Source organism: Lissotriton helveticus, chromosome 6 (assembly GCF_964261635.1).
Source record: "Lissotriton helveticus chromosome 6, aLisHel1.1, whole genome shotgun sequence".
NCBI classification, from domain to species: domain Eukaryota; kingdom Metazoa; phylum Chordata; class Amphibia; order Caudata; family Salamandridae; genus Lissotriton; species Lissotriton helveticus.
In genome coordinates, this window is record NC_136067.1 from 771,589,610 (window position 1) to 771,615,566 (window position 25,957).

Sequence of the window (25,957 nt, forward strand, 5' to 3'; positions counted from 1 at the left end):
AGTCCTTAGCCACAAGGGAGAAATCTTAGGAAGAAGTCTTGAGTTCCTTTCGTAGAAAGTAGTTTCAGGATTCAAAGATGATCTAATTTGGAAGGGGGCCTGCTCCTACCTTTATCTGGGAAAAGGGGGCTGGCACGCGACTAAGTCCTGCCCTAGGGGTGGGACCAGGAGGGGGGTGGTTACACCCACTTCCTTGGCGGGCTTTTCCCCAACACAGGGTCTGGAGTGTCCCTGGAACTGGTTCAAGCCAGCCTATGCACAGTGAGCACCGGGGTGCCACGTGCAGTCACCTTCCTCTGAAGCCCTGCCTACCTATAATACACAAAATCCTGTCTGGGACGGTGCTGGCACCGCCCCTGGCAGGAAACCCTTTGTCCTTATCTCCTGCTCTGGGAGGACTCCCAGCAGCAGGAGGGCAGACTTGTGTCTCGGTGGCAGCATCCATTTTGTGGATGCTAAGGCTCTGTCTGACTTTAACCGGGGTTAGGGGTTACATACATGTCGTGTCCCTCTAGAAGGGTGGAATGCTAACCCTGTCGCCAGAATTGGCGAGGGGTTAGTATTCCAATTCGTATGACACCTTACTCGACATGTTTGGATAAAGCGATACCAGAGTTGGCATATAACCGCGAGGATTATAATGCACTTAAGAGTATATGGTATGCGATATCATGGAAACGGCTAAGGGATGGATCCGAAAGCCGCAGACAGGCTCAGCTCATGCCAGAGCACCATCTCACACGATTCCAAGCACTCTGCCTTCAGGATTGTTAAGGCCTGCCATAGGAGTGACTGATAGGAGATCTGTGTGTCCATTTAGGGTTAGATATAGGTATACTATACCTAAAGCAAAGGGTGAGTACACCACCTTGCCCCAGCTGTCGTGCAGCCGGTTATGTCAGTTTAGTTAGTCAGCCCAGGGGTGGCATAATACATGCTTCAGCCCCTGGGAGACTTCTGAGTACACCTCAGCCCTGGGTACAGGGACTTGGAGGGCCCAGTGCCAATTCAGTACCTGAGTACAATTTGGATAGAGAGAACAGCTAGGCTGTGGGTCTGATTAGCAGGCCCACAGCCAGGGAAAGTCGTAAACCAGTGTAGCAAAAAGCAAAAATCTGGGTGATCATAGGATTGCAGACCCTACTCTCCTACACAGATGCATACTGGTAAGTAGCATATTCCGTTCGAGGCATGTGAGCTGCTGAATTCATATCTGTGCATAGAATGTATAGCAGTATCTCCCTTAGCGGTGGCTACCTGTGGCAGCTGCAGCAGTCTGGAAAAGAGTTTTGAGAACAGCCTGTCCTACAGCAGCTTGCTGTTTTGAATGTACATCTGCGCAATAGTGTTTGGTAAATGTATGTGTGGTTGACCACGTGGCTGCTCTACAGATTTCGTGTAAAGGAATGTTACCCAGGAAAGCCATGGATGCCCCTAGCTTGCGTGTGGAATGCGCCCTAGGGGGAACTGTTAAGGTGCGTTTTGCTTTCAAATAACACATTTGGATTCACTTAACTATCCATCTGGCGATACCTGATTTAGAGATGGGGTTACCTTTGTGTTGCGGTGAGAAAGCAACAAACAACTGTTTTGTTTTTCGAAATGCCTTGGTTCTATCTATGTAGTATAGCAGTGCTCTTTTGACATCAAGAGTATGCAAGGCCCTTTCAGCTACTGTTTGTGGATTTTGAAAGAACACTGGCAGTTCAATTGTTTGATTTATATGAAAATGGGATACCACCTTTGGCATGAATTTAGGGTTTGTTCTGAGAACTACTCTATTTGCATGTACTTGAATGAATGGCTCTTGAATAGTTAGGGCTTGCAGCTCACTAACTCTTCTGAGTGAAGTAATGGCAATAAGGAAAGCCACCTTCCAAGTAAGAAATTGTAGTTCGCATGAGTGTAGTGGTTCAAAAGGTGGTCCCATAAGTCTGGTTAAAACGACGTTTAGATTCCAGACTGGTGAAGGTGTGTGCCTTGAGAGAATTACGCGCTTAAGTCCTTCCATAAACGCCTTAATTGCTGGCACCCTAAATAGTGAAAGGTGTTGCCTATTTTGTAGATATGCTGCTAACGCAGCTAAATGTATCCTGATGGATGAATAGGCTAAATTGCAACGCTGTAGAAGCAAGAGATAGCAAATGATGTTTTGAGTAGAAGCATCAAGTGGGTTAATGTCATTGTTACTACAGTAAATGACGAAACGCTTCCACTTTGCTGCATAACAAGCTCTGGTAGTGGGTTTTCTTGCCTCTTTGATAATATTCATGCAGTCTGGAGGCAAGTTTAGTATCCAAACTCTAGGACTTCAGGAGCCAGATCGCCAGGTTGAGCGGTTGCGGGTCTGGGTGTTGGATTTCTCCAGGGCTTTGAGTTAGAAGATTGGGTGTGAGTCGCAGTCTTTGATGAGGTACCACTGACAGTTCTAGGAACGTTGTGTACCACGGTTGCCTTGCCCATGTGGGAGCAACTAGGATCAGTGTCAGCGAATGTTGGCGCATTTTGCGTGCCACTAGCGGTATTAATGGAGCTGGGGAAAAAGCGTACGCAAATTTGCCGGACCAGTTCATCCATATCGCATTGCCCTGCGACTGCGGATGTGGGAATCTGGCGGCAAAGTACTGGCATTTTGCGTTTTTGCTTGTGGCAAAGAGATCTATTTCGGGGGGCCCCACTTGCGGAAGAATGGTTGGAGCACTTTGGGGTGAATTTCCTATTCGTGCATCTGTTGGCTGTGCCTGCTGAGCAGGTCGGCTACTTGATTGTCTTTGCCTGGGAGGTGTTCTGCCATGAGAAACATGTTCCTCTGAATGGCCCATTTCCACATTGCTTGAGCTAGGTGCGACAGCTGTGGTGAGTGTGTTCCTCCCTGTTTTTGAATGTAATACATAGCTGTCATGTTGTCCGTCCGGATCAACACAGCTTTGTTGCTTAAGTGTGTCTTGAAAGCTTTTAGGGCTAGAAAGACTGCCATCAACTTCAGAACGTTGATATGCATTTTCTTTTGCTGTACAGTCCAGAGTCCCTGTACTGTGTACTGTAGGACGTGGGCTCCCCATCCTACTAGGGATGCGTCCGCGGTTAACACTATTTGTGGGACAGGCTCTTGGAACAGTCGTCCCTTGCAAAGGTTTTGTGGATTCCACCAATGCAGAGAGTTGTATGCCCGACTGGTCACCAACACTAGGTCCTTTAATTGCCCGGGAGACTGGTTCCACTGCCTTGCTAGGCATTCTTGGAGCGTACGCATATGTAGTCTGGCATGAGGAACTATGAATATGCACGAGGCCATCATGCCTATTAGCTGCATAAACACTCGAGCTGGAAGTGAGTGTTGGGGTCTGAATTTTTGTATCAACGTTTGCATTCCTTTGATCCGTGCTGTGTTGGGATATGCTTTTGCTGCCAGTGTATCTATCGTTGCTCCCAGGTACTGTTGGACGTGGGAGATTTGTAGATGTGATTTTGGGTAGTTTAGTGAGAATCCTAAACTGTGCAGGAGATGTATTGTTTTTGTCTTGTGGTTGGCACATTGCTGGGCTGTTGGCGCGTGTATTAGCCAGTCGTCCAGATAAGGGTACACATGGATGTGTTGCCTTCTGAGATGTGCTGCCACTGTAGCTAGACATTTGGTGAACACTCTTGGAGCTGTCGTGACACCAAATGGTAGGACTTTAAACTGGTAGTGTTGTCCTTGAATGGTGAACCTTAAATACTTTCTGTGAGCAGGGTATATTGGTATATGAAAGTATGCGTCCTTGAGGTCTAAGGTTGCTAGGAAGTCTCCCTTGCGGAGCAATGGTAAGACTTGCTGGAGAGTGAGCATGTGGAAATGCTCTGACAAAATGTACAGGTTGAGGGGCCTGAGGTCCAATATTGGCCTGAGAGTACCGTCCTTTTTTGGAATGAGGAAGTATAGGGAGTATACTCCTGTTCCCTGATGTTGTAGTGGGACTAGTTCTATGGCCCCCTTTTGCAGCATACTGATGACCTCTTGCTTTAGTAGGTTTATATGTTCCTGTGACATTGGACGGTGCACAGGTGGTATGTTGGGAGGTGGTGAGGTGAGTTCTAGGCAATAGCCATGTTGGATAATTTGCCTGACCCACTTGTCTGTGGTGATATTTAACCAGACTGGCAGAAATTGTTGTATTCTTCCCCCGACCGGTGTTATGTGGTCTGGGGGTAGTTCCAAGAAGTCACTGCTTGGTGTTAGTGGAGGATCTATTTGCATTGCCTTCACGTCCTCTTCCCTTGGTATTGTTTCCTCTGTATCCACCCCAGTTGGTGTTTTTGTTGTATGTGGATTGTGTGTTACTTTTGTAGTTGGAGGATTGCTGTGATGTATTACTTCGCGCTCCTCCTCTATAAGCGGAGCGACGAAAGGAGCCCCGGTGTTGTTGGGACTGGAGAGCTCCCATAGACTTCGCAGTTTCCGCATCCTTTTTCATTTTGTCCAGAATTGAGTCAACTGCTGGACCAAATAAAAAGTCTGGGTTGATTGGCTGATTAAGAATTGTGGATTGGACTTCATTCTTAAAGCCCGATATGCGAAGCCATGCGGGTCGCCTTAGCAGCACGCTTGTATTGATTGATCTGGCAGCTGTGTCTGCCGCGTCCAGGGCACATTTAATTGAGGCATTGGTGATGAGCTTCCCTTCTTGTATAAGTTCATCTGCCTGTTGTTTGTAAGGATCAGGTAAGTGTTGGAGAATTTCTTCCAAACTGTCGTAGTGCGCCCTGTCCTATCTGGCTAACAGGGCTTGTGTATTGGCTATTCTCCGTGAGTTTGCTGCTTGAGCTGCCACTCTCTTGCCTGACGCCTCAAAGACTTTTGACTCCTTGTCTGGAGGTGCAGCCTCTCCAGTAGTCTGGGAATTTGCACGTTTACGTGCATTGGATACCACTAGGGAATCTAAGGGTAGCTGCCCCTTAATGTATGTAGGGTCAATAGGTGCAGCCCTATATTTTTTTTCCATTCTAGGGTTTATGACCCGTGCCCTCGCAGTGTCCTTAAAAATGTCACTTGCATGTTTTAATACACCTTTTAACATTGGGAGTGTTTTAACGTGCCTCTCAGATGTTGTTAATGTATCAAAGAGGAAGTCTTCCTCAATAGAATCAGAGTGCATATCTACATTATGGTAGGTTGCTGCTCTATCTAGTAGTGAATTAAATGCTATTGTATCTTCTGTGGGTGATGGCTTAGTAGGGTATACTGCAGGGTCTGTAATGGGCAGAATCCCTTCAGTGTCTGGTTCTCCTCCCCCACCCCATGGCTGTGAGTTTGGCTCTGCAATTGGGTTCTGTGGATAACCAAACCCTATATCTGCGTCCTGATCTTCATCTGGGGTGTAGTCAGAGCGCGCAGGTGAGGTTGGGGCATAAGGAGTAGTAGGCATAGCTGGACTGATAGGTTCAAAGAATATAGGGGAGGTTGCACAGTCCCTCTTCTTCTTTAGGGGTATTTTAGAAAAGTCTTCGTTTGGCTGAGGTCTTTTCTTTTTTGTATAGACAGTCACTTTACCAGTCTGTGGGTCAATGTACAGTTTTGACTGGTCTTCTCTGGAGGGATCTGGATGAATAAGCTCCTCTTCCACAGTCTTTGGTTTTGGTGCTGTAGCCTTTGGTTTGTCTTTTTTTGGCTCGACGCCTTTTTTGGGGTCGACCGCTTTAGGTGGTTGTATCGGTTTGTGATGTTTTTCGACAGGTTTTGTCGGCTGAACGTCTTTGGCTGGCTTCACCACTTTTTTCGGACCGAGCGGTTTGGTTGGTTCGATCGTGATTTTAGGTGTTTTTGGAGCCTGCGGTTTCGGCTCGATGCCCTTTTTCGGCTCGATGGGCTTCAGCTCGACCGATTTACTTTGGTCCACCTTCGGTTTCGATTTTGGTTCGACGGCAGTTTTGGGCGTAGGCCTTGTGCTTTCGTCGACTGGTGTTTTCCCCTTGTTGATACCGGAGGCGGTTTTGCTCGATTCGACATGCCTCTTGGGGGTCGATTCGACGTGCTTTTGTTTTTGTGTCGACTCAACGTGTTTTGGCTTCGAGGTTGACTCGACGGCTCTCGACTTTGAGCTCGACAGCTTTGGTCTTCGATGTCGACTCGACGGTCTTTGGCTTCGAAGGTTGTATTGTTAACTGTGGCCTTCGGGTCGACGCCCTTTGGCTTAGTCACCTTCGGGTCGACGTAATTCGGTCCGAAGACGGTATTGTCGACGAGTTTCGGTTTCTATGGAACCGATGACGTATGTCGTGTCTCAGAGGGCTCTTTGTGTGTGTTCTTAGCTGGGCGGAATTGCGGGGCTGTAGAACGAGGTTGTTGATATAGGCTAAGGCCTGCTGGCGATGCCTCAACCTGAGTCTCTGATAGAGGTGTAGTGTCTATATGGGGCGGTGTACTCATGGTTCGCCCCACGTCGTCATCGGAGTCGTCTTCAACTGCTACGATGTCCTGATTGTAGTCCTGGAGATCGACGATTAGTTCTCCCTCTTTGGGGTAATATTCGGAGTCAGGCTCCGAGTATTCTCTTTCGTCTTGATCCGAATCTTTGGCGCTCGCTAGATCTTCCTCATCATCGAAGATGTTCTCGGGCTCTGGCGCCGACCGTTGCATTTCTTGCCTTGCCGCCCGTCGATTCCGGATAGTCTTTTTCGATCGGAACTGGGCACAGGCTAGGCAACTATCTTCATTGTGATCTGGAGATAGGCATTTATTGCACACTGGATGCTTGTCTGTGTGCGGGAACTTGGAGTTGCACTGCGGGCAGTACTTGAATGGACTTCGTTCCATCGACGGTCGGTCCACGTGGTGTCGAGAAGGCCTCACGGCCCTATTCGACGACCGGAGTGCAACAAAGTTGTAAAAAGTGTATCGGACCGAGCGCTGAACAATACCGACGGTTCCGAAGGCCTTTTGGCCTTTTGAAAAGTTTTTCTTTATTCCGTACTTGGAGAGTAGGAAAGTACATCCGAACCCAATGGCGGAGAAAAACAATCTGAGGATGGAGAGGATGCCCATGCGCAATGTAGTCCAGGGGAGGAGTCACCTATCTCGTGATACTTCGAAGACTCTTCAGGACAACAATGTGCAATCATCCGGACCCAACACTAGGCGGCGATCTATGCACAGATATGAATTCAGCAGCCCACATGCCTCGAACAAAACCATTGCAAGTCGCTGCTCAGTTTTTGGCTCTGGGTTCTTGGTAGATGTAGGAGAGTAGGGTCTGCAATCCTATGATCACCCAGATTTTTGCTTTTTGCTGCACTGGTTTACGACTTTCCCTGGCTGTGGGCCTGCTAATCAGACCCACAGCCTAGCTGTTCTCTCTATCCAAATTGTACTCAGGTACTGAATTGGCACTGGGCCCTCTCTAAGTCACTGTACCCAGGGCTGAGGGACCCAGAAGTCTCCATGGGGCTGAAGCATGTATTATGCCACCCCTGGGCTGACTATCTAAACTGACACAACTGGCTGCACGACAGCTGGGGCAAGGTGGTGTACTCACCCCTTGCTTTAGATATAGTATACCTATATCTAACCCTAAAATGGACACACAGATCTCCTATCAGTCACTCCTATGGCAGGCCTTAACAATCCTGAAGGCAGAGTGCTTGGAATCGTGTGAGATGGTGCTCTGGCATGAGCTGAGCCTGTCTGCGGCTTTCGGGATCCATCCCTTGGCCGTTTCCATGATATCGCATACCATATACTCTTAAGTGCATTATAATCCTCGCGGTTATATGCCAACTCTGGTATCGCTTTATCAAAACATGTCGAGTAAGGTGTCATACGAATTGGAATACTAACCCCTCGCCAATTCTGGCGACGGGATTAGCATTCCACCCTTCTAGAGGGACAAGACATGTATGTAACCCCTAACCCCGGTTAAAATCAGACAGAGCTTTAGCATCCACAAAATGGATGCTGCCACCGAGACACAAGTCAGCCCTCCTGCTGCTGGGAGTCCTCCCAGAGCAGGAGATGAGGACAAAGGGTTTCCTGCCAGGGGCGGTGCCAGCACCGTCCCGGACAGGGTTTGTGTATTGTAGGTAGGCAGGGCTTCAGAGGAAGGTGACTGCACGTGGCACCCCGGTGCTCACTGTGCATAGGCTGGCTGGAACCAGTTCCAGGGTCACTCCAGACCCTGTGCTGGGGAAAAGCCCGCCAAGGAAGTGGGTGTAACCACCCCCCTCCTAGTCCCACCCCTAGGGCAGGACTTAGTCGCGTGCCAGCCCCTTTTTACAGGATAAAGGTAGGAACTGGCCCCCTTCCAGATCAGATCATCTTTGAATCCTGAAACTACTTTCCACGAAAGGAACTCAAGACTTCTTCCTAAGATTTCTCCCTTGTGACTAAGGAGTAGTCACCCTGCATCCGCAGGCACCATCTTAAGAACACTGCGGTCTGCTGCAAGTCTCTCCTCCGGATCAAGACTGCCCAGCTCGACGAGAACCGGCTTCCCTGGCACCTCTGACCTCTACCTACATCATCAGTCACGCTGAGATTCGTGGGTGTGACGAGACCTCGAGGGACCGGCCATCTTCAAGACTGCACGACTTCTGCACAGCAAGCCCGCCGAGTAATTTCCTGGTGAGTGCTTTGGGGTCCGAGAAGCCCCGACCCTGAGCAGCCCCAGCACCGAAGAGTAGCCCCCCAGCATCTCCACGATCGGCGTGGGGCCCTTCTGCTTTTTGCTGCTCACCGCGTTGTTCGGCTACTAGCCCGCTGGCTTGTGGCCTCCTGAACGACGCCCGACGACATCACTGCTGCTAGTCTGGTTGCTCCAGACTGGCCCTTGCTCCCTTCCAGAAGAGGAGCCCTCCAGACCCTCCTGGTCCACTCAAGACGCCATTTTGAGTCCACCGCGTGGGCTTGAATTAGCCAAGGCTTGTTGCCCAATCCTGGGTAACTTCGACGCCGACAGCTTCATCCATCGTGGGACAGCTCGCCTCTCCATCCTGGTCGCCGACAACGCCTCCTGGTCCGTGAGATCTACAGAGCCAGCGTCGCCCACTCACCTAGTCGAGGTGACTTCGCCCGGTGCCATCCTGGTGCCCACTTAATCACTGGCTAGTGATTCAAGAACTTGGTCCCCTCTGCTTTCAGGTTTCCTTCTTCCTTGATCCAGGCTTGGATCCATCGAACTTTCCTTCACTGGTCGCCTGCCAGCAATTTCCTTCTTCCAGGCTCCTGGTCCGGCAACGAGATTCCCGACGCCTTTTCAAACCTATGCAGCTGCAGCCCCTGGGCTAGGTAACTTCGGCACTTCGGTGTCCCAGCATAGCCTCACTATCCTAGGGTCAGGATCCACTGTCGTCTTCTTCCTACCAGGTCGGGTTCGCCCGTGAACACTAAGTTCGTATTAGATTCCTTACCGACCCACCCATCCTACCCGTTCTGCGATCCGATATCTAGGGTTAGGGTTCCCCCCCTTTCAGGGCCCTAGTTTCAATGGCACCAGTGTTGGTTTTTAACATGGCTCAGCGCTTCTGGCGCGGAAAAGCTGTGTCTAAGAACTGACGTCAGCACGCGGAGGCGGAGGCGGCGTCTAAGTACTCCGACGACGTAAGCACGGCGCCCACGACACTGACGACGGGCGTGGAGCCGCAGACAACGCCTACCGACGCGCAAGGGTACTGCTGCGCAAAAATTTCCGGATCCAGTCTGACGCCTGGGGATATTCTAAGGTAAGGAATCTAATACTAACTAATGTCTCTTACAGATATATCGTTACACAAGTAGTAACTTGTGCGATAGTCACTGACACACCCAGCCACACACTAATTCAGACACAAACACCCAAGCACACATTGTTACAGACACTGATGCACACAGGCACACGATACAGCCACTGACACACCTAGTCTCAAACCAATTCAGTCACTGACTCATTCATAACACAGTTACCTCTGTTTGACCAGATGGTTGTGCTAAAAAGAGCAGTTGTTTTGTAGATCGTATGTAACACTTTTGTATTTTTCTTTTTATTGACACCCCCAAACACAACAAAAAGTACAGAGTGCACTAAAAGGTTAAAGTAAGAGAAATGCAAAGAAGCAATTGGCTTCAGTGTTGAAAAAAAGTTTTTGCCCTAAATATGCAAGAAAATTCCACAGCAACAATTGCACATGAATTTCTATATCATTCATATTTTGACACTTTGAAGTTTGTAACTGTGCCTAAAACGGGCTGATTCTCAGTATGTATTTCTTTTAGGTAAATAGTTTTTTTTGCTTTTAAAGGAAATTGAGCACTTTCTCTCTGTTTACAATAGGCTGTAAAAAAGACTTTTTGGTCTAAATGCGTAGCCGTTTAATACTTTGGAACATGTAGTATCCTGGAGTGTGAGCTTGGAGATTATCTATCTATCTATCTATCTATCTATCTATCTATCTATCTATCTATCTATCTTTGGGCATCCCGTTTTGTTAACACCTTGCATAGCTGCACCATCCAAGAACGACATGTCCAAATTCAGGTTTTATTTTTTTTATTTTTTTTTATGATTGCATGTGCAAGGCTATCACACAAAAATCTTCTCCATACTTTGCTTGGACCGAGGCGGTTCGGCGATTGCCTTCTACTGGGTTTAAACATGTTGCAACCACTGTCAGTTACGTGTCTCTCCAACTAAGGGATATATCTCTATATATATCTATTTTCACTGAAAAAAGCATAGGTTTCAGGGACGTTATAGTTAGTTGGACATTTCACTCATACAAAACTAGTGAAATTCGGCCGTTCTAGTTAGTTCGGCTAAACTATAACTCGCGCCCCCGCAATGCACTGCTGATGACATCACATATTACATCACTCATGACATTTTCAGAGACATCACTGATGACATCACTGATATCTCAAATGACATCGGGTCAGTAGATGGCTGCCAATACTTCCTGGTTTGGAGTGTTGGCAGCCAATCGGAGTGAAGCTTGTGCCCGGGAAGGTTCGCAAATCCTCCTCGGTGCTCAGTGTGAGAAAGTGCCATCTTACTTGTATGGTATGCCCCTACTTTTTGCTGAATTGCTGATGTACTTTGTCTGAGTGTGCCCTGGGTACCTGCCATACAGGTACATGTGTTTCAGGGCATGTGTTCCTTCCCTAAAAACTGTATTGAAACTTAAACCCAATTGGCATCTCTGGCCAGAAGTAGGCCCCTGGTAAATGGTATCCTAGGTACCCAGGGCACTGTGACCAGAGAAGACCCCTAAGGGCTGCAGCACTTATTGTGCCACTCTTAGGGGCCCTGTACCCTGACACACACACACTGCCTTTACAGACTGAGTGTCTTGGTGCAGATCTAAACAGAGATTCAACATGGCACACATCCCTGTGTGCCATGCCCACAAACACACTGCCCTGCATACTTCTGTCATCCCTCTAGCGGTGTGCACTATGCCAGTGGTGTGGGCAGAGGTGCATGAGCCCTGTGCCCCTACAGTACCCAGGGCCATTCCTTGACACTGTAAGTGCAGTGATGCCATTAAGAGTATATGGTGCTGGGAGGTTGTCATTACGAACTCCACAGCACCATAATGGCTACACTGAAGACTGAGAAGTTTATCAAACTTCTCAGCACATTTAATCCACACTGATGCCAGTGCGGGATTTAATGTAAATCGCACTACAGAGGGCATCTTAGAGATGCCCCCTGAAACCTAACCAACTCCCAGTGTCCTAACAGTGTGGCTACCGAGGCTGCCACCACCAGACATGTCTCTGGACCCCTGGCTCGAGAGCTTGCCCCTCTCGGGGGCCTGAAACAATGCACATCCTGGGACGAGGTGCCAAGCCTCCTCCCTCAGGATGGGCAGGGGAAGCTTCAGAGGCGAGTTTCCCCAGGCCAATTGCTGTACTCAGCATCTGGCCCCCACCGGTTCTGACCCCCCACCCTGGCGAGAAGACAGGTGTGCCAGCCTCTGCCAACCCCACCCCTCAGGTGGGAGAGGTGAGGTGAAGCACAACTCCGGGCACTGGCCATCTTGAGGATGGGGAGTCCTGCCCAATCAGAGATAGGCTCCTGCCCTCCTCCCACAGGAGAGGAGCAGGATAGGTGGTGTACTCACCCCAGGACAGGGACCCATTGGTCCCTGCCCTTACCCTACCTGTAACACCCCTAAATTTAGTATTTAGGGGGCACCCTGAACCTTCCTTCCACCGTTCCTGATTCCGAAACAAGAAAGACCAAGAAGAAGACCTGCCGCGCAGCTGCTAACAGGAGGACAACACAAACTGACTTGGCCGGCCTGTTGATCCTTGAACCTGCTCCTGCTAAACCCCGGCGTCTCCTGCGGACAGCAACCTCGAAAACCCAGGAGGACCTGCCTGCCTTGGGACTCCCACGAGCAGTGGTTCTGCTCAAACAAGCAACACCCCTGGTGCCAGCCAGGAACTGCGAATCCAGCACACACTGCATCTACCGAGCCCGGCCTGTGCCTGATTGGACAAAGACCACAAAAACGTCCCCCCGCCGATTGTAACCACAAATCCAGTGCCCAAGGACCCTCTTCGACAACCTAGACGACGCCTGCAGTCTCACAACAAGGGACCCCTCCAACTGCAACCAGCTGAGGGAAAGATTCCCTGACGTCAAAAGACTCCCCTGTGCCCAACTCCTGGGTGTCTACCTATCCTCTAAGATCCCAACTTATCTCTCGAAGTGGTGGTCGCACCTGAAGAATCTCTGTCCCCGAACCTGCAGCCTTTGTTCAACTTCCAGCTTTCCCATTGAATAGCATTGAGCGCCCGACAGCTCAAAAGCACCCTGCACCCACCTGCCCAAGTGCCCCTGGGAGTGCAACCTCTGTCCTAATCTACTTCCCCATGTTCCCTGAGCAAGTGACCAGGAGCCCAGCTCCCACAGCCTGCTTGCCAGCAGCCACCAACAAAATGCCCCCTGCCTCCCATGGGCTAACCTTGGGCCTAACTCTCTCTGCACCCAGCTGCCCCTGTGCCGCTGAGGGTGTAACAACTGTACCTACCTGACCATGGGAGACCCCTGAGTCTATGCCCAGAACCTTAACTCTGCCAGTCGAGTACTCGCCCAAAAGCTGATACCTCACTTTTCTCCCAAAGGGTAACATTGACCGGTTTCAAGTGTGGAGTTTTGAAACTTTAAAATATTCATCTAAAATCGGCCTAATCACGAAACCGAAAATACTCACCTGCTTCCAGGAGAGATCCCAGAGCTGAATCTTGGTGCCCAATACAAAAACAACAGTTGATGGACAGAATGCAGAACAATGTCATACATTCACCCCAGTACAGAGATCTGGGCCAAAATCCATCGTTTCTTTGCTCACCATGCAATTCCAGTTTGAACCCAGCCATATGCAAATCAGTCTTGAACCTGTGCCCCATGGGAACAGTCCAACCCATACTGCCAAGCCAGGTCCTCCCTGGACTGGAAACAAGCATCCTAGGACTGGTTTCGGGCTTTCAGCCCTCATCAGCTCTTGAGCTGCCTGCTGTGGCCGTGAGGACTAACCTCCTCACTGAGGTTCTTCAGCCGCCAGTAAGCTCCTCGGAGCCTCTACTGCCGTTCAATGAGGCCCTCATGGACGTTCTGATGGGCACCTGGTCGAAGCCCTCCACAGTGCCTCCTGTGGATCGGAACGTGACCCAACGCTGGCTCCGGGCGACCCTAGCTTTCTGTCCGTGCACCCCACCCCCGAGAGCCTGGTGATCCAGGCATCTACATCCCAGACCGCATTCCCGACCTCTCCCCCGGATCGGGAATCCAAAAGGTTTGATCAGTTTGGGAAGAAACTGTTCTCCTCATTGAGTTTGGGGTTGTGGTCTATCAACACTGCTTGCCTTTTGGGCCGTTATACCCACTCTTTGTGGGACACGGTTTCAGACGTGCTGCCCCAGTGCCTGGAGTAGGCCTGGGCCCGGCTCGCCCAAGCCCTTGCGGAGGGGCGGGATGCGGCGCGTTATTCCATCAGGTGTGGACTGGATACCACGGACTCGCTGGGAAGGGTGATTTCCATGACAGATGGCTGAGGTCCGCCAATTGCTCGGGCGATGTCCAGGCCACGCTCATGGACATGCCCTTCGATGGCCGTCGCCTCTTTGACGACAAAGCAGACAGTGCGCTTGAGCATTTCAAGGACTCCAGGGCTGCGGCCAAGTCCTTGGGCCTGTCTGGCCAGCACGAGCAAACTTCTGCATTTCGCTCCTCTCGTAGCCACAGGCTGCAGAACCAGTCTCAAAGCTGCCGCGGACGTGGTAACTGCCATGGCAGTGCCTGGGGACAACGGCAAGGTTAGTCCACATCCGCTCCCGCAGCATCTGCCTCAAAGCCTTCCTAGTCCGAGCTTTCAGTCCCATTCAACGCCAGTAGGGGTAGGGGTGGGGGGTGGGGGGGGCAGGGTCGGCCATCACATCCTCCACTTGCGCTCAATCACGTCGGACAGGTGGGTGCTGCAAATCGTCCGAAGGGGCTACTCCCTCCCCTTCGAGGTGACCCCTCCAGCCATGCCACCACAGTACCACTGCATGGCGGGGATCACTTGCAACTTATGCAGGAGAAATTTATGGCCCTCTTGGCCAAGGGGTCCATTGAGCGCGTTCCTGGGCCAGAAGTAGGGCATGGTTGCTACTCCCACTACTTTCTGGTACCCAAGAAGGGCAAAGGAGGCCTACGCCCTATCTTGGACCTCCGGAGCGTCAACGGCTTCCTCCGGAAGGAGAAGTTCAAGATGCTGACTTTAGCTCGGGTCCTAGCTGCCCTAGACCCTGGAGAATGGATGGGAGCGTTGGACTTGCAGGACGCATATTTCCACATCCCCGTCCTGCTGGCACACTGGCGCTACCTGCGGTTCACGGTAGGTCACGAGCAATTTCAGCTTACCGTGCTCCCCTTCGGCTTTAGCAGCGCCCCTCAGGTGTTCATGAAAGCGATGGTGGTGGTCGCAGCTCATCTGCACAGATCAGGGGTTGCAGTCTTCCCCTATCTCGACGACTGGTTGTTGAAAGCGAGCTCGCCCCAGTCGTCTCCCACCTCCAGACTACGACCGACCTCCTGCACTCGCTGGGGTTCTCTATCAACGTGCCGAAGTCGCGCCTGTGCCCCTCTCAAAGCTCCTTTTCATCGGAGTGGTTCTGGACTTGCCGCAGTTTCGCGTTTATCCCCCGAACAGATGGTTTGGGATATTAAGGCTCTGATTCCGGTCTTTCAGCCTTTATCTCGAGTTTCGGTCATATTGACGCTGCGGCTCCTGGGGCTGATGGCCTCCTGCATCCTTCTGGTCCATCACGCAAGGTGGCGGATGCGGGCTCTTAAGTTTCAGTGGGCACAGCATCAGGGAAACCTGTCTGACCATGTCCTGATCTCGGAGGGCACTGCGAGTCAATTGCAGCGGCTGATGACTCTCCCTACCCCAACCGGAGCACATAGTAGTGACTGATGCGTCCCTCCTGGGATGGGGGGGCCACATGGGAGGGGCGGAGATCAGAGGCCTCTGTTCTCCGGCGAAATACCGGCTCCATATCAACCTTCTGGAGCTGCGAGCGATCCGTCTTGCACCCTAGGCATTCCTTCCTCTGTCCGGGGAAGTGTAGTGAAGCCTGCCATGTGGTACTGCAACAAACGAGGCGGGGTGGGGTCGTGGACCATTTGTCAGGAGGCTCTGCGCCTCTGGACATGGCTGGAACACCAGGGCGTCACCCTAGTGGTTCAACACCTGTCAGATTCCCTGAACTCCAGGGTGGACAAACTCAGCCGCCGGTGCATGATGGATCACAAATGGTGTCTGAACTCTGACGTGGCGCAAGGTCTCTTTCAGCAGTGGGGAGAGCCTTGGTTAGATCTATTCGCCACCGAAGAGAACTCGCAATGTTATCAGTTCTGCGCGTTGGAATTTCCAAGGTGACACTCGCTCGGAGACGCTTTTCGTCGCGAGTGGAGCTGCCGTCTGTTGTATGCCTTTTGCCTATACCACTTCTCCCCAGAGTGCTGAAGATCAGGCGAGACCGAGCCCAAGTCATCCTTGTGACGCCGGACTGGGGTGAAGATACTGGTATCCCGAGCTACTCGGCATGTTAGTCGATCTCCCGATTCGTCTGCCTCTTCAGGAGGACCTTCTGTCGCAGCAGCAGGGGACGGTCCTCCACCCGAACCTGTCCAGTCTCCACCTACATGCGTGGAGATTTAGCGGCGACAGTTGAGGCCATTTGACTTTCCTCTTGAAGTCTGTGATGTGATTCTGGCAGCCAGTCGTCCCTCCACAAAATCGGTATACGCTTGCAGGTGGAACACATTTGTGGCATGGTGCACAGCAAAGGCTGTGGATCCACTCTTTGCCTCCCTTTCAGAGGTTCTCCTCTTTCTTCTTTCTCTTGCCCAGCAGGGCTCTTCTCTGGGCACTATCAAAGGCTACCTCGTGCCCATTTCAGCCTTCTTGAGGCTTCCTGATCAGCCTTCTCTTTTCAAGTCCCCTGTTGTAAATAGATTCTTGAAAGGCATCACACACGTTTCCTCCGGTTCCTTTCATGATGCCTCAGTTGGATTTGAACCTTCTACTGACTTATCTGATGTGCGCTCCCTTTGAGCCACTTCATAACTGTCCTCTACGTCTTCTAACTCTTAAAACTGCATTCCTGGTTGCCATCACCTCTGCCAGAGAGTGAGTGAGCTCCAGGCTCTATCTTCTAAACCTCCTTTCCTATCTGTCCATCCGGACTAGGTTGTTCTGAGGACTCGTCCTTCTTTCCTGCCCAAGGTGGTTACAGCCTTTCGTATCGGGCAGTCCATCACCATGCCCACCTTCTTTCCGCCTCCGCATCCCTCGAAAGAGGATAGAGCGGCTCCACCGTCTGGATCCAAAACGTGCACTTTCCTTCTATCTAGACTGCACACGCCAGTTCCGGGTGGACGACCAGTTGGGCGGTGCACAAACGGACCATCTCTCGTGGGTTGTTTTGTGGATCAAGGTTTGCTCCTCCTTGGCGAAAAAAGAGCCTCCTGTTGGGCTACACGCCCATTCCACTCTGGCCATGGAGGCTACTACTGCCCTGGGTCGGGGAGTCCCCTTGTAGGACATCTGACAGGCAGCTACGTGGGCCTCGCTGCACACGTTTGCTAAGCACTACTGCCTGGACAGCCAAGTCTGTAGAGATGGCTTTTTCGGCCGTTCCGTTCTCCAGGACTTTCTGGTGTGATCTTGGTTCGCAGACCCGCCACCGGGTTTGGTATTGCTGGGGTATCTATTCTAAGGTAAGGAATATAACACTAACCTGTTTCTTTCAGATGCACAAGTTACTTACCTTCTGTAACAATATATCTGTATGAAACAGTAGTTAGTGTTAGATTCCTTACCGACCCACCCATCCTCCCTGTTCTGCGAACCGATATCTAGTATTAAGGACATCCCTTTCAGGGCCCTAGTTTTATGGCACCAGTGTCGATTTCTATCATGGCTCTGCATTCCTGGCGCGGAAAGCTATGTACAGAACTGACGTCAGCGTGCAAGGACTGTGTCTAAGTACTCCGCCGTCATTCCGGCGACCACAACGCCGATGACGGACGCGGAGCCGCAGACGACGCCTACCGACGCACAAGGGTACTACTGACGAAAACTTTCCCGATCCAGCCTGACGCCTGGGGATTTTCTGAGGTAAGGAATCGAACACTAACTACTGTTTCTTACAGATATATTGTTACCGAAGGTAAGTAACTTGTGCTTATGGGGTTCTCTGTTTCAAAGAAAGGTAAGACAAGGCAGAGAAGGTTTTTGTCAAAGCCGGTGGCTTCGGCCCTGGTGCCGGAGGACCCCCAAGGATCCTGGCGCCGGAGGACCCCCAAGGATCCTGGCCTGATTGACGCTGGTCGACCTCACAGTACCTTCCCTGGCGCCGATCCTGACCGCAGCGCCCCCCACGCCAGTCGTGCCCCTGACCAGCGCCAACCCCAGCCGTACCCCCTACGTGGACCAGGTGCCAGACCAACGTCCGAACCGACGCTGGAGGGCAATTTTGTGCCACTGTTCATCACTGGCGTTCCCTACAGGCCTGATTGGCAGCCAGTGGAGGGTGAGGAGGACTGGAAGGTGTCTGTATACCCGTTAGCTGACTACCGAGAAGAACTGGGTGACGCCAGTGTTCTTGATACTTTCTCAGACCTTGGCATGCTTTCTTCCCCTACCATGGCTACAAAGGAGTGAGCGTCTTATTCAGTGGTGTTGCATAGGGCAGCTGATGCCTTGGGCCTGGAGCTTCCTACGGTGGCAGTCGGGACTAATCTCCTGACTGAGGTACTTTAACCTGCAGCAGCTTCTTCCAAACTCCTGCTGCCATTCAATGAAGCCCTCACAGACGTCCTTCTGGGCACTTGTTTCCATGTCCAGCAGAGGGGCCCCTGTGGACCAGATGATTGCCCGGCGCCACCGCCACCGCCCAGGCGACCCTCTTTGCCTCTGAGAACTTGGTGGTTCAAGCCTCGTCCTCTAAGGTTGCATTCCCTAATGCTCCCCCAGATAAAGAATCCAAGAAGCTGGACCATCTTGGAAAGATGTTTTCTTCTGCCAGCTTAGCGCTGCGGTCAGTGAATACCGCATGTCTCTTGGGCCGTTATCCCCATACAGTGTGTGATACGGTGGCGCAGGTGCTTCCCCAGGGTCTGGAGGAGGCCCAGGCCATTGTAGGCCTTGCAGTGGCTGAGGGTAGAGATGCAGCAAAATTCACGATCCGTTGTGGGCTGGATACCACGGACTCACAGGGCAAAATGATTTCCACATTAGTAGCCCTGAGATGCTAAGCCTGGTTGAGGACGACATTTTTTTCTGGGGATCTGGACATGCCCTTTGATGGCTGTTGCCTTTTTGGTGATAAGGGAAACTCGCCGCTCGAGCGCTTTAATGACTCTAGGGCTATGACCAGATCCTTGGGCCTCGCCCCATGCAGTCTGCTTTTCATCCCTTTCGTGTCTACGGAAGGGGTCCTCCACCGCGTTCGTCCCCATCTAGCCACCAGTTTACGCAAGCTGCCCAGCCTTAGCGTGGCCACGAACGTGGGACCCAGCGGCGCAGGTCTGGGGGCCAGCGAGTGAGCCAGTCCACCCATAACCCCCCCTGCAGCAGCCTCAAAACCATCCTAGTCCGATCTTTCAGGTGGCCAGTGGGTGGCAGGATTTGCCTTCACCTCCCCCACTGGCAAACCCTCACGTCAGTCAGGTGGGTTATGCAAATAGTCCTAAGGGGCTACTCCCTCCCCTTCAAGACTACCCCTCCCTCCATGTCACCATCCTTCTAGCGCATGTCGGAGGATCACTTGGCCCTTCTCCACCAGGAAGTGTCCGCTCTCTTGGCCAAGGGAGCTATCAAACTTGTCCCTGTGCCAGAAGTAGGTTGTGATTGCTACTCCTACTACTTTCTGCTACCCAAGAAGGACAAAGGCCTGCATCCTTAGACCTCAGGGCCTTCAACCGCTTCCTCCGAAAGGAGAAGTTCAAAATGCTCACCTTGGCTCAGGTCTTGTCTACCTTCGACCCAGGAGACTATATATGTGAAAAAGTGACAGTTAATATGTGAAAGAGTTTGGTGTGAGGCAGCATTCTGTAAATTGCAATTATTATGGAGTTTTGACACACTCTGTATGCAGAGTGCCCATTCCCACTTATGATTTAGCTAGTAAAGTCTGGGTACTGCATGTCTCACTCATTCCTGGGTCTTGTAGTGACCTCTATTTTGTACCTTTTGCTTTGTTGATTCAGTTTGGGGGGAGTTCTCCAAGCACCTCTGCAGGCTTGCAGAGCATTTATAATAATCAGTAGAAGAGATGACCCTTTGCCAAATGTGGAGGCTCCAAGATCAGGTGAGGTAGGAATCCTGATGTGGGTAGAATACTCATTTTGCCATCGGTAGTGTAAGGGCAAAAGTCACAGAGGCACTTTTCACAGCACTACTACCAACAGTTACAGCAGCTGCTGGATGCGGAGTGAATTATGTTCAGGGGAGTTTGATGGAACGTTTTCCCACAGCAGTTACCACAGCCACAGGGCTCTCCTGCACCCAGTCTTCCCCACCAGTCGCCAGGAAATGTGGAACGTGGCTGGCACATGTGCTTCCTGCGGTGGTATCTTAGCATTCAGTGGCTTCGACATTGTAATACACAGCAGACCGTTTCGTGTTCACCCTTGAGACAACAACATATCTTCATTTCTAGTAGACCATAAATAATCTCAGGTGTGAGACCCTCTTCTTCCTCTCATCAGCAGGGGCAAAGGAGGCCTCCACTATGATGAGGTGCACATACAGAGGATCTGGAGTTCAAAGGCCTCTGGCCTCCATTTGAAGAGCGTTGTCTTATCATTTTGCTCTAGCTGTGAGCAATAATATTGAAGGTATAGCATTGCTGCCTCCATTTGCAGGCAATCCAGACAGATTCTTATAGATAGTGTGACTGCGATGTGGTATGTCAACAAATAGGGTGGAGTGAGATTGCTCCCTCAGTGCTGTGAAGCACTGAAATTGGGGACTTGTGTTCAGTCTCACTGAATCTGGCTGCTTGCCAACCACATAGAAGGGTTTCTAAATGCAAAGCCAGACAACCTTCGTCTACCAAACACAAGTGGTGTTTGTATCAAGAGGTGGCTTCGTCTTTGTTGTCTGGGGCACCCCTTTAGTAGACCACTGCGTCACTTATGAGAATGCACATTGCTCATTATTCCATGCCCTCTAATTTCTGTTGAAGGGAGCTCTAATCAACACTTGTTCCCCCTGCATTATGCACACCCTCTCATTCCTTTGATTCCTCGTGTCTTGAGGAAGCTGCACCAGTATTGGGTACGCCTTTACTAAGCATTGTTTATTAGACTCAAAAGTTCTTAGACTTGGACATTTAGTAGGATCTCTGCTGCAAGGTTTCCTGATGTGCCTCCCCATCTTCTCAGACCCACCACCTGGCGAGGGATATTGTGTTGATATTGAGTCAAGTGGTCATTAATTTGCAGCTGGAAGTATTCATCAGCAGAACAAGTTATTTAGCTTTAGTAACCATATTTCTGGTAGATACTCTGTGCAGATTCCTATCAAACACAACTCAGCCTTTCTGAGGAGTGCTCTCGTGCACCGAAAATAAGGTTCCAAATCCGATTTTGGTTTACTGCATAACCCTTTGGCCTCGCCTCTGCCTTTTAGGACTTGATAAGAAAACATACAAGCAAGTCAAATCAAGGTAGCAGGGATGTCCTCCATGCATGGAGATGGAGCATTCACAGTTGATTTCCTATGAGTTGCCGCTCCAAGTTGTGGGAGTTAGCCTAGCAGCTAGGCATACTTTCACAACATCAAATTGTTCTGGATACTGGAAGAAGTCTCTTGCCTGGCGTGAGGACCGGTTTTTTTTTTTTTTCTTCTTTTTTTCGTTGGCTCAGCAAGGCCATGCAGTGAGCACCGTTAAGGGTTACATGTCAGCAATTTTAGCCATGTGTGTTTGCCAGATTAGCCTTCTAATTTCACAGCATGTGGTGCTCTCTTCACCGGTGAGGATGGCCGAGCCACTTTCTACTTTCTCGGAATTTAGGCCGATTGATCTGGCCAGCTCACTTAAATTGGTGAAGGCCCTCCAGTCGGGCTCTCTGAAGGATCCTTGTGCTGCTAGGCTTTTATCGGAACTGGCTGATACCCTAAACATTGAAGTGAACTTTATGATCAATAAATCACTTTGCATGGCTTGTGTGCCGATGGCATGGAAACATGCCTTGATTCTCCCCTTAATAAAGAAACCTTCTCTTGACCCCTCACTACCAGCAAATTACCGTCCCATCTCGTTGCTTCCTAGTTTAGCGAAAGTCTGCGAAAAGGCTGTTACTTTCCAACTTACCAACTTTGTGGAGGACGAAAATAGGCTGTATCCGGCTCAGTCGGGTTTCCGTGCTGCCCATAGCACTGAATCAGCGCTGCTGAAGGTCACTGAGGCTATTAGGGCATGTTTGGATGCCGGCGGGAGAGCAGCATTGGTTATGCTTGATCTCTCGGCGGCATTCAACACTGTCCCGCATGCCCTGCTTCTCAATTGGCTTTCCGCCATTGGCATCTCTGGCAGTGCCTTACTAAGGATCAGTTCCTTTTTGGAGGGCCGACAGCAGCAAGTCTGGCTCCCACCGTGTGCCTCTGGGGTCTTGCCTGTGACTACTGGCGTGCCGCAAGGGTCATCACTTAGCCCCCTTTTGTTTAACATCTATGTGACTTCGCTGGTGGTTCTGGCGGAGTCACTGGGGGCTAAGGTTATGGCATACGCTGATGACACACAGTTGCTGTTTACTTGGCCCAAGGGGGAGATCGCCGTGGAGACGGCCCAACACTATCTTTCTTCAGTTTTTCACTGGTTGGCCTCTGTCCAGCTGAAATGCAGTGAGGTTAAGTCTGAGGTTCTACTGTTTGACTCCTTTCCCCCAGATTTTAGAGAAAGGTTCTGGCCGCCAGGCTTCCCATGTCCCTCTGAAAGTACTGGAGCCGTAAAAAATCTTGCCGTCTGCTTTGACGAAAATGTGAACTTTTTAACGCATGTGAAGAAACTCTCTGGAACCTGCTTTGGCTTGCAGGTCTGAGGAAGCTCCTCCTTTTCCTGCCTAGCTCCTCCAGAGAAACTATGGTCCGTGCGTTAATTTCTATCCCGTCTGGAGTACGCCAAGGCTCTTTTGGTCGGTGGCTCAGGCTCCCTGGTAAAAAAATTACAAGTGGTCCAAAACTCTGCTGTTTGACTTCTTGTGGGCCTGTCTCCCAGGGACAGCGTTGGGCCACATTTGCGTGCCCTGCACTGGCTTCCAGCTGAAGCGCGCCTGAAATTCAAAATGCTTACCAAAGCGCATCGGGCCCTATATGTCACTGGACCAATCTACCTGCAGAATAGATTTTCCTTCTACGTACCAGGGAGACCGCTTTGGTCCTCTGCTCTTCTGTTGATGCAGACCCCGAAGTTTAAACGCCAGCGTCTGGGAGGGAATTCCTTTGTGAGCAGGGCGGGTCTGGCTTGGAATTTGTTGCCTTTTGCTATGAGGAGCATCCAAGACCCACTGCTGTTTAGGAAGAAACTTAAAACTCTGCTCTTTTAAATCAGTGGTGCGGGTATTTTCCCCTTTTCTGGAAGTTAGTGCCGAGACACTCCCAAGTAGCTGTGCGCTCTACAAATTAAATATAACATAACAGCACCTTCTATGATACTTTTTTTTTTCTGAAAGGTCTAACTTATGTGGTTCCTCTAAAACCCTTTGTCATTCCACAGTATGTGTTATGTGATCACAATTTGAACCCATACATGCCTAGTTGATCCTTACGGTTTTCTTCTTCATGATAACTTTGGCAGCTCACTTAAGTAATTCCAGGTAATGTTGGTACACCCAACCAACACCACTTTATTTCCAAATAGTTTGTTGCTAAGGACTAGGGCCGCTTTCCTTCCGAATGTGGTATCACCTTTTCATGTTAGATAATCACTCACTTTATTGGCCTTTTTTCTCTCTACCACATTCCCCGAAAGATGGGGAGGGACTTCATTGTTTTTTGGGAGTTTTTTCTGGGAACAAAAAAGATGCAGCACTGCAAAAGAGAGCACTCGAGGTGGATCATTCTCTGCATCAAATTATGCTACACAATGCCCAAGAAGGTCCCTCCTGCAGGCCATTCTATTAGGTCCAGGGCTGCTATGATGGCACTGACAAGAGGGGTGTCTGTTCTGAATGTCTTGACAGACTGTCATTTGGACGCCCGTGCTCTACTGCCTTGACAGCCAGTTCTGGAGAGAGGGCCATTTCCCCACTTGTTCCTTCAGGATTTTTTAGTTGGACTTCACTCCTCAGACCTTCCACCTTTTAGTAAGCACTGCTATTAGAAGTCTTCATCAATCACATCAGAAAGCCAAGTCACTTAATTTCGGTAAAATGCTTTACGGTGGATACTCTGTATCCGTAGCTTCCTCAGCACCCTTCCTGTCTTCTCGTTTCGTAGAGTTGATATATGCACATTTTAAAAAGTCCCCTAGGTTTGGTATCCACATACTGTCCTCATCAATTTGCTACAGCTGATCCTTGTCTTGAGATCTTCGGACTAAATTAACAATGAACTGATGTCAGTGCATAGGTGTGGTGCCTCTATGTGGCTCTGCTCCAGTAAGTGGGGTGGTAGGAGATTGCCATAGTCACTTGGCACTACCTGGTGACATGCAGCAGTCCTTGCTCTCAAGAAATGTCAGAATCCTATCTGGTGCTTGGGAATATTATGAAGGTGAAGAACCTGAGATTAACGTATCCACCGGCAATAGTGTTACTGAAGGGGTAAGTTGTTCTTTTTGGCATCCAGAGTGCTTCTGCAGTGTTATAAATATGCTGTGTCAAAGTTGGTAATTGAAAATGTGTATTTGATGTATTTCCTAGGTCTATATTGATCCTCTTACCGTTGAAGACATGGAGTGCATTGGAAATGCGTTGTTTCCTGCCATTGGTAGTAATATCATCTCAAAGATGGTTGCTTTTAACAACAAGGTATGTTTTTTGTTGTGTTTTTTAACTTGATTTTTTGTATCTTGGATTTTATTGGCATTAGTAATGATTAATTTTTTACTGATAAAGTATTGTAATTTTGATTACCAGTGAAAATAGTTTCAGAAACCATGCCTGTTGAGAATAAAATTAAATGTATTACTCCGTTCTGAGGTTGATAAAAAGCATTAGAGTATATTTAAAGGTGTATATCCACAACCATTACGCTTGGAGTTCTTTTCTGAAGATCACTTAACACCACTTTACAAACGTCTTTAACTCCATGTTCGTCTTTGCTGACAGTAGGCAGTTCCCTATAGTTTTATATTGTTGTGGAATGTCAGTTCTGCTCATTTCTCCACTTTTCCTAGGCATCAAGTCTGGATCCATAATGTTTCCTGCTGGGAATGAGGCATTGTACCTCCCATCTGAAATTCACAACTGTGTGCACGCTAAGGAACAATCTCCCCACCAGAAACTACTGTCTTCAAGCCAAGTGAAGAATTCAGGAATCCTATGTCGATCACAGACCCCAACAAAGTGTGTTTGGTGCCTGTGCTCCAGTCAAGACTCAAGACCAGCAGGAAAAGCTGCAGAGTGTTGAGGGGATCCTAGTTGAAAAGTAGACCGCCTACGATGTCCTCCCTGATCTGGCTGAAGACCAGTCGCCACTGGAATACCAGTCATCCGTTTTCGCAGGCCAATCCTTCCTGAGTGAATAACGTGCCCCTTGAGGGTCCCAGAAACCCTTCAACAGCAGTCCTGGCTTCAGCAAACTACAGAGTAACTCTGTGTGTTGAGTCTTGGTCCTTGAAGCTGCACTGCCGTGATGTAGTGTGACTTGAATACGTGGGCTACCAACTTGCCCCAGCTTCTTCAGCTGTTGTGTCCCTGTGCTGTGAACAGAAGATCAGTCAGCTGGCCATTTGATTTCTGTTGGTTTAACTGGGCTGTGGAGATCGCTTCTCCTTGACCAGGACACTGCAGGCGCAGTCCCTCTCTTCACTAGCCATGCGGTGAAGCAGGTGTAGTACTTGTTGTTGCAGCCTCTCTTTGCTGTTCCCTTGGTGCAGCAGGGCAGTCCATCTTTGGTCCTTCTTCCCAGTCGGTCAAGATCTGAGGTCTGGGTGCCAGGGGTGTCCCCTTTGTGCTTGGAACGTGCTCTCAGGGCAGGATGCCATTGTAAGTCAATGGGCTAATGGGTACCTTCCCACCTGGTGACCACTTTCTGTTGAAGGCGTTATCTGGCTATCCCAGGATGCACCATTCTCACCACTTCCAAGAAGGTGAGACCCGTCTCTTGGTGTTCAGAACTACAATGCCTACCCCCTTGGTGTGGCTACCTCCGTGCTACACACCCTTGAGGATACCGGTTTGGCAACTGGTTTTCCCTTTCTGCTTCCCGTGCCAACCTGTCTATCTTAACAGTGGGGCAGCCATCCACCCTAGTGTTACACCTGGCATCTTCTCCTTTG

General features: G+C 50.1%; 1 protein-coding gene across 1 annotated transcript in view; it reads left to right on the forward strand.

Annotated features, from left to right (window-relative positions):
- The window catches only part of MDN1 (midasin AAA ATPase 1), a 2,221,312-nt gene that overhangs the window by 838,384 nt on the left and 1,356,971 nt on the right, over positions 1–25,957 (forward strand). The window contains exon 39 of the mRNA XM_078648266.1: positions 24,378–24,485. Within this exon, the coding sequence (XP_078504392.1) occupies positions 24,378–24,485 (108 nt within the window). The remainder of the gene's footprint in view (positions 1–24,377; positions 24,486–25,957) is intronic.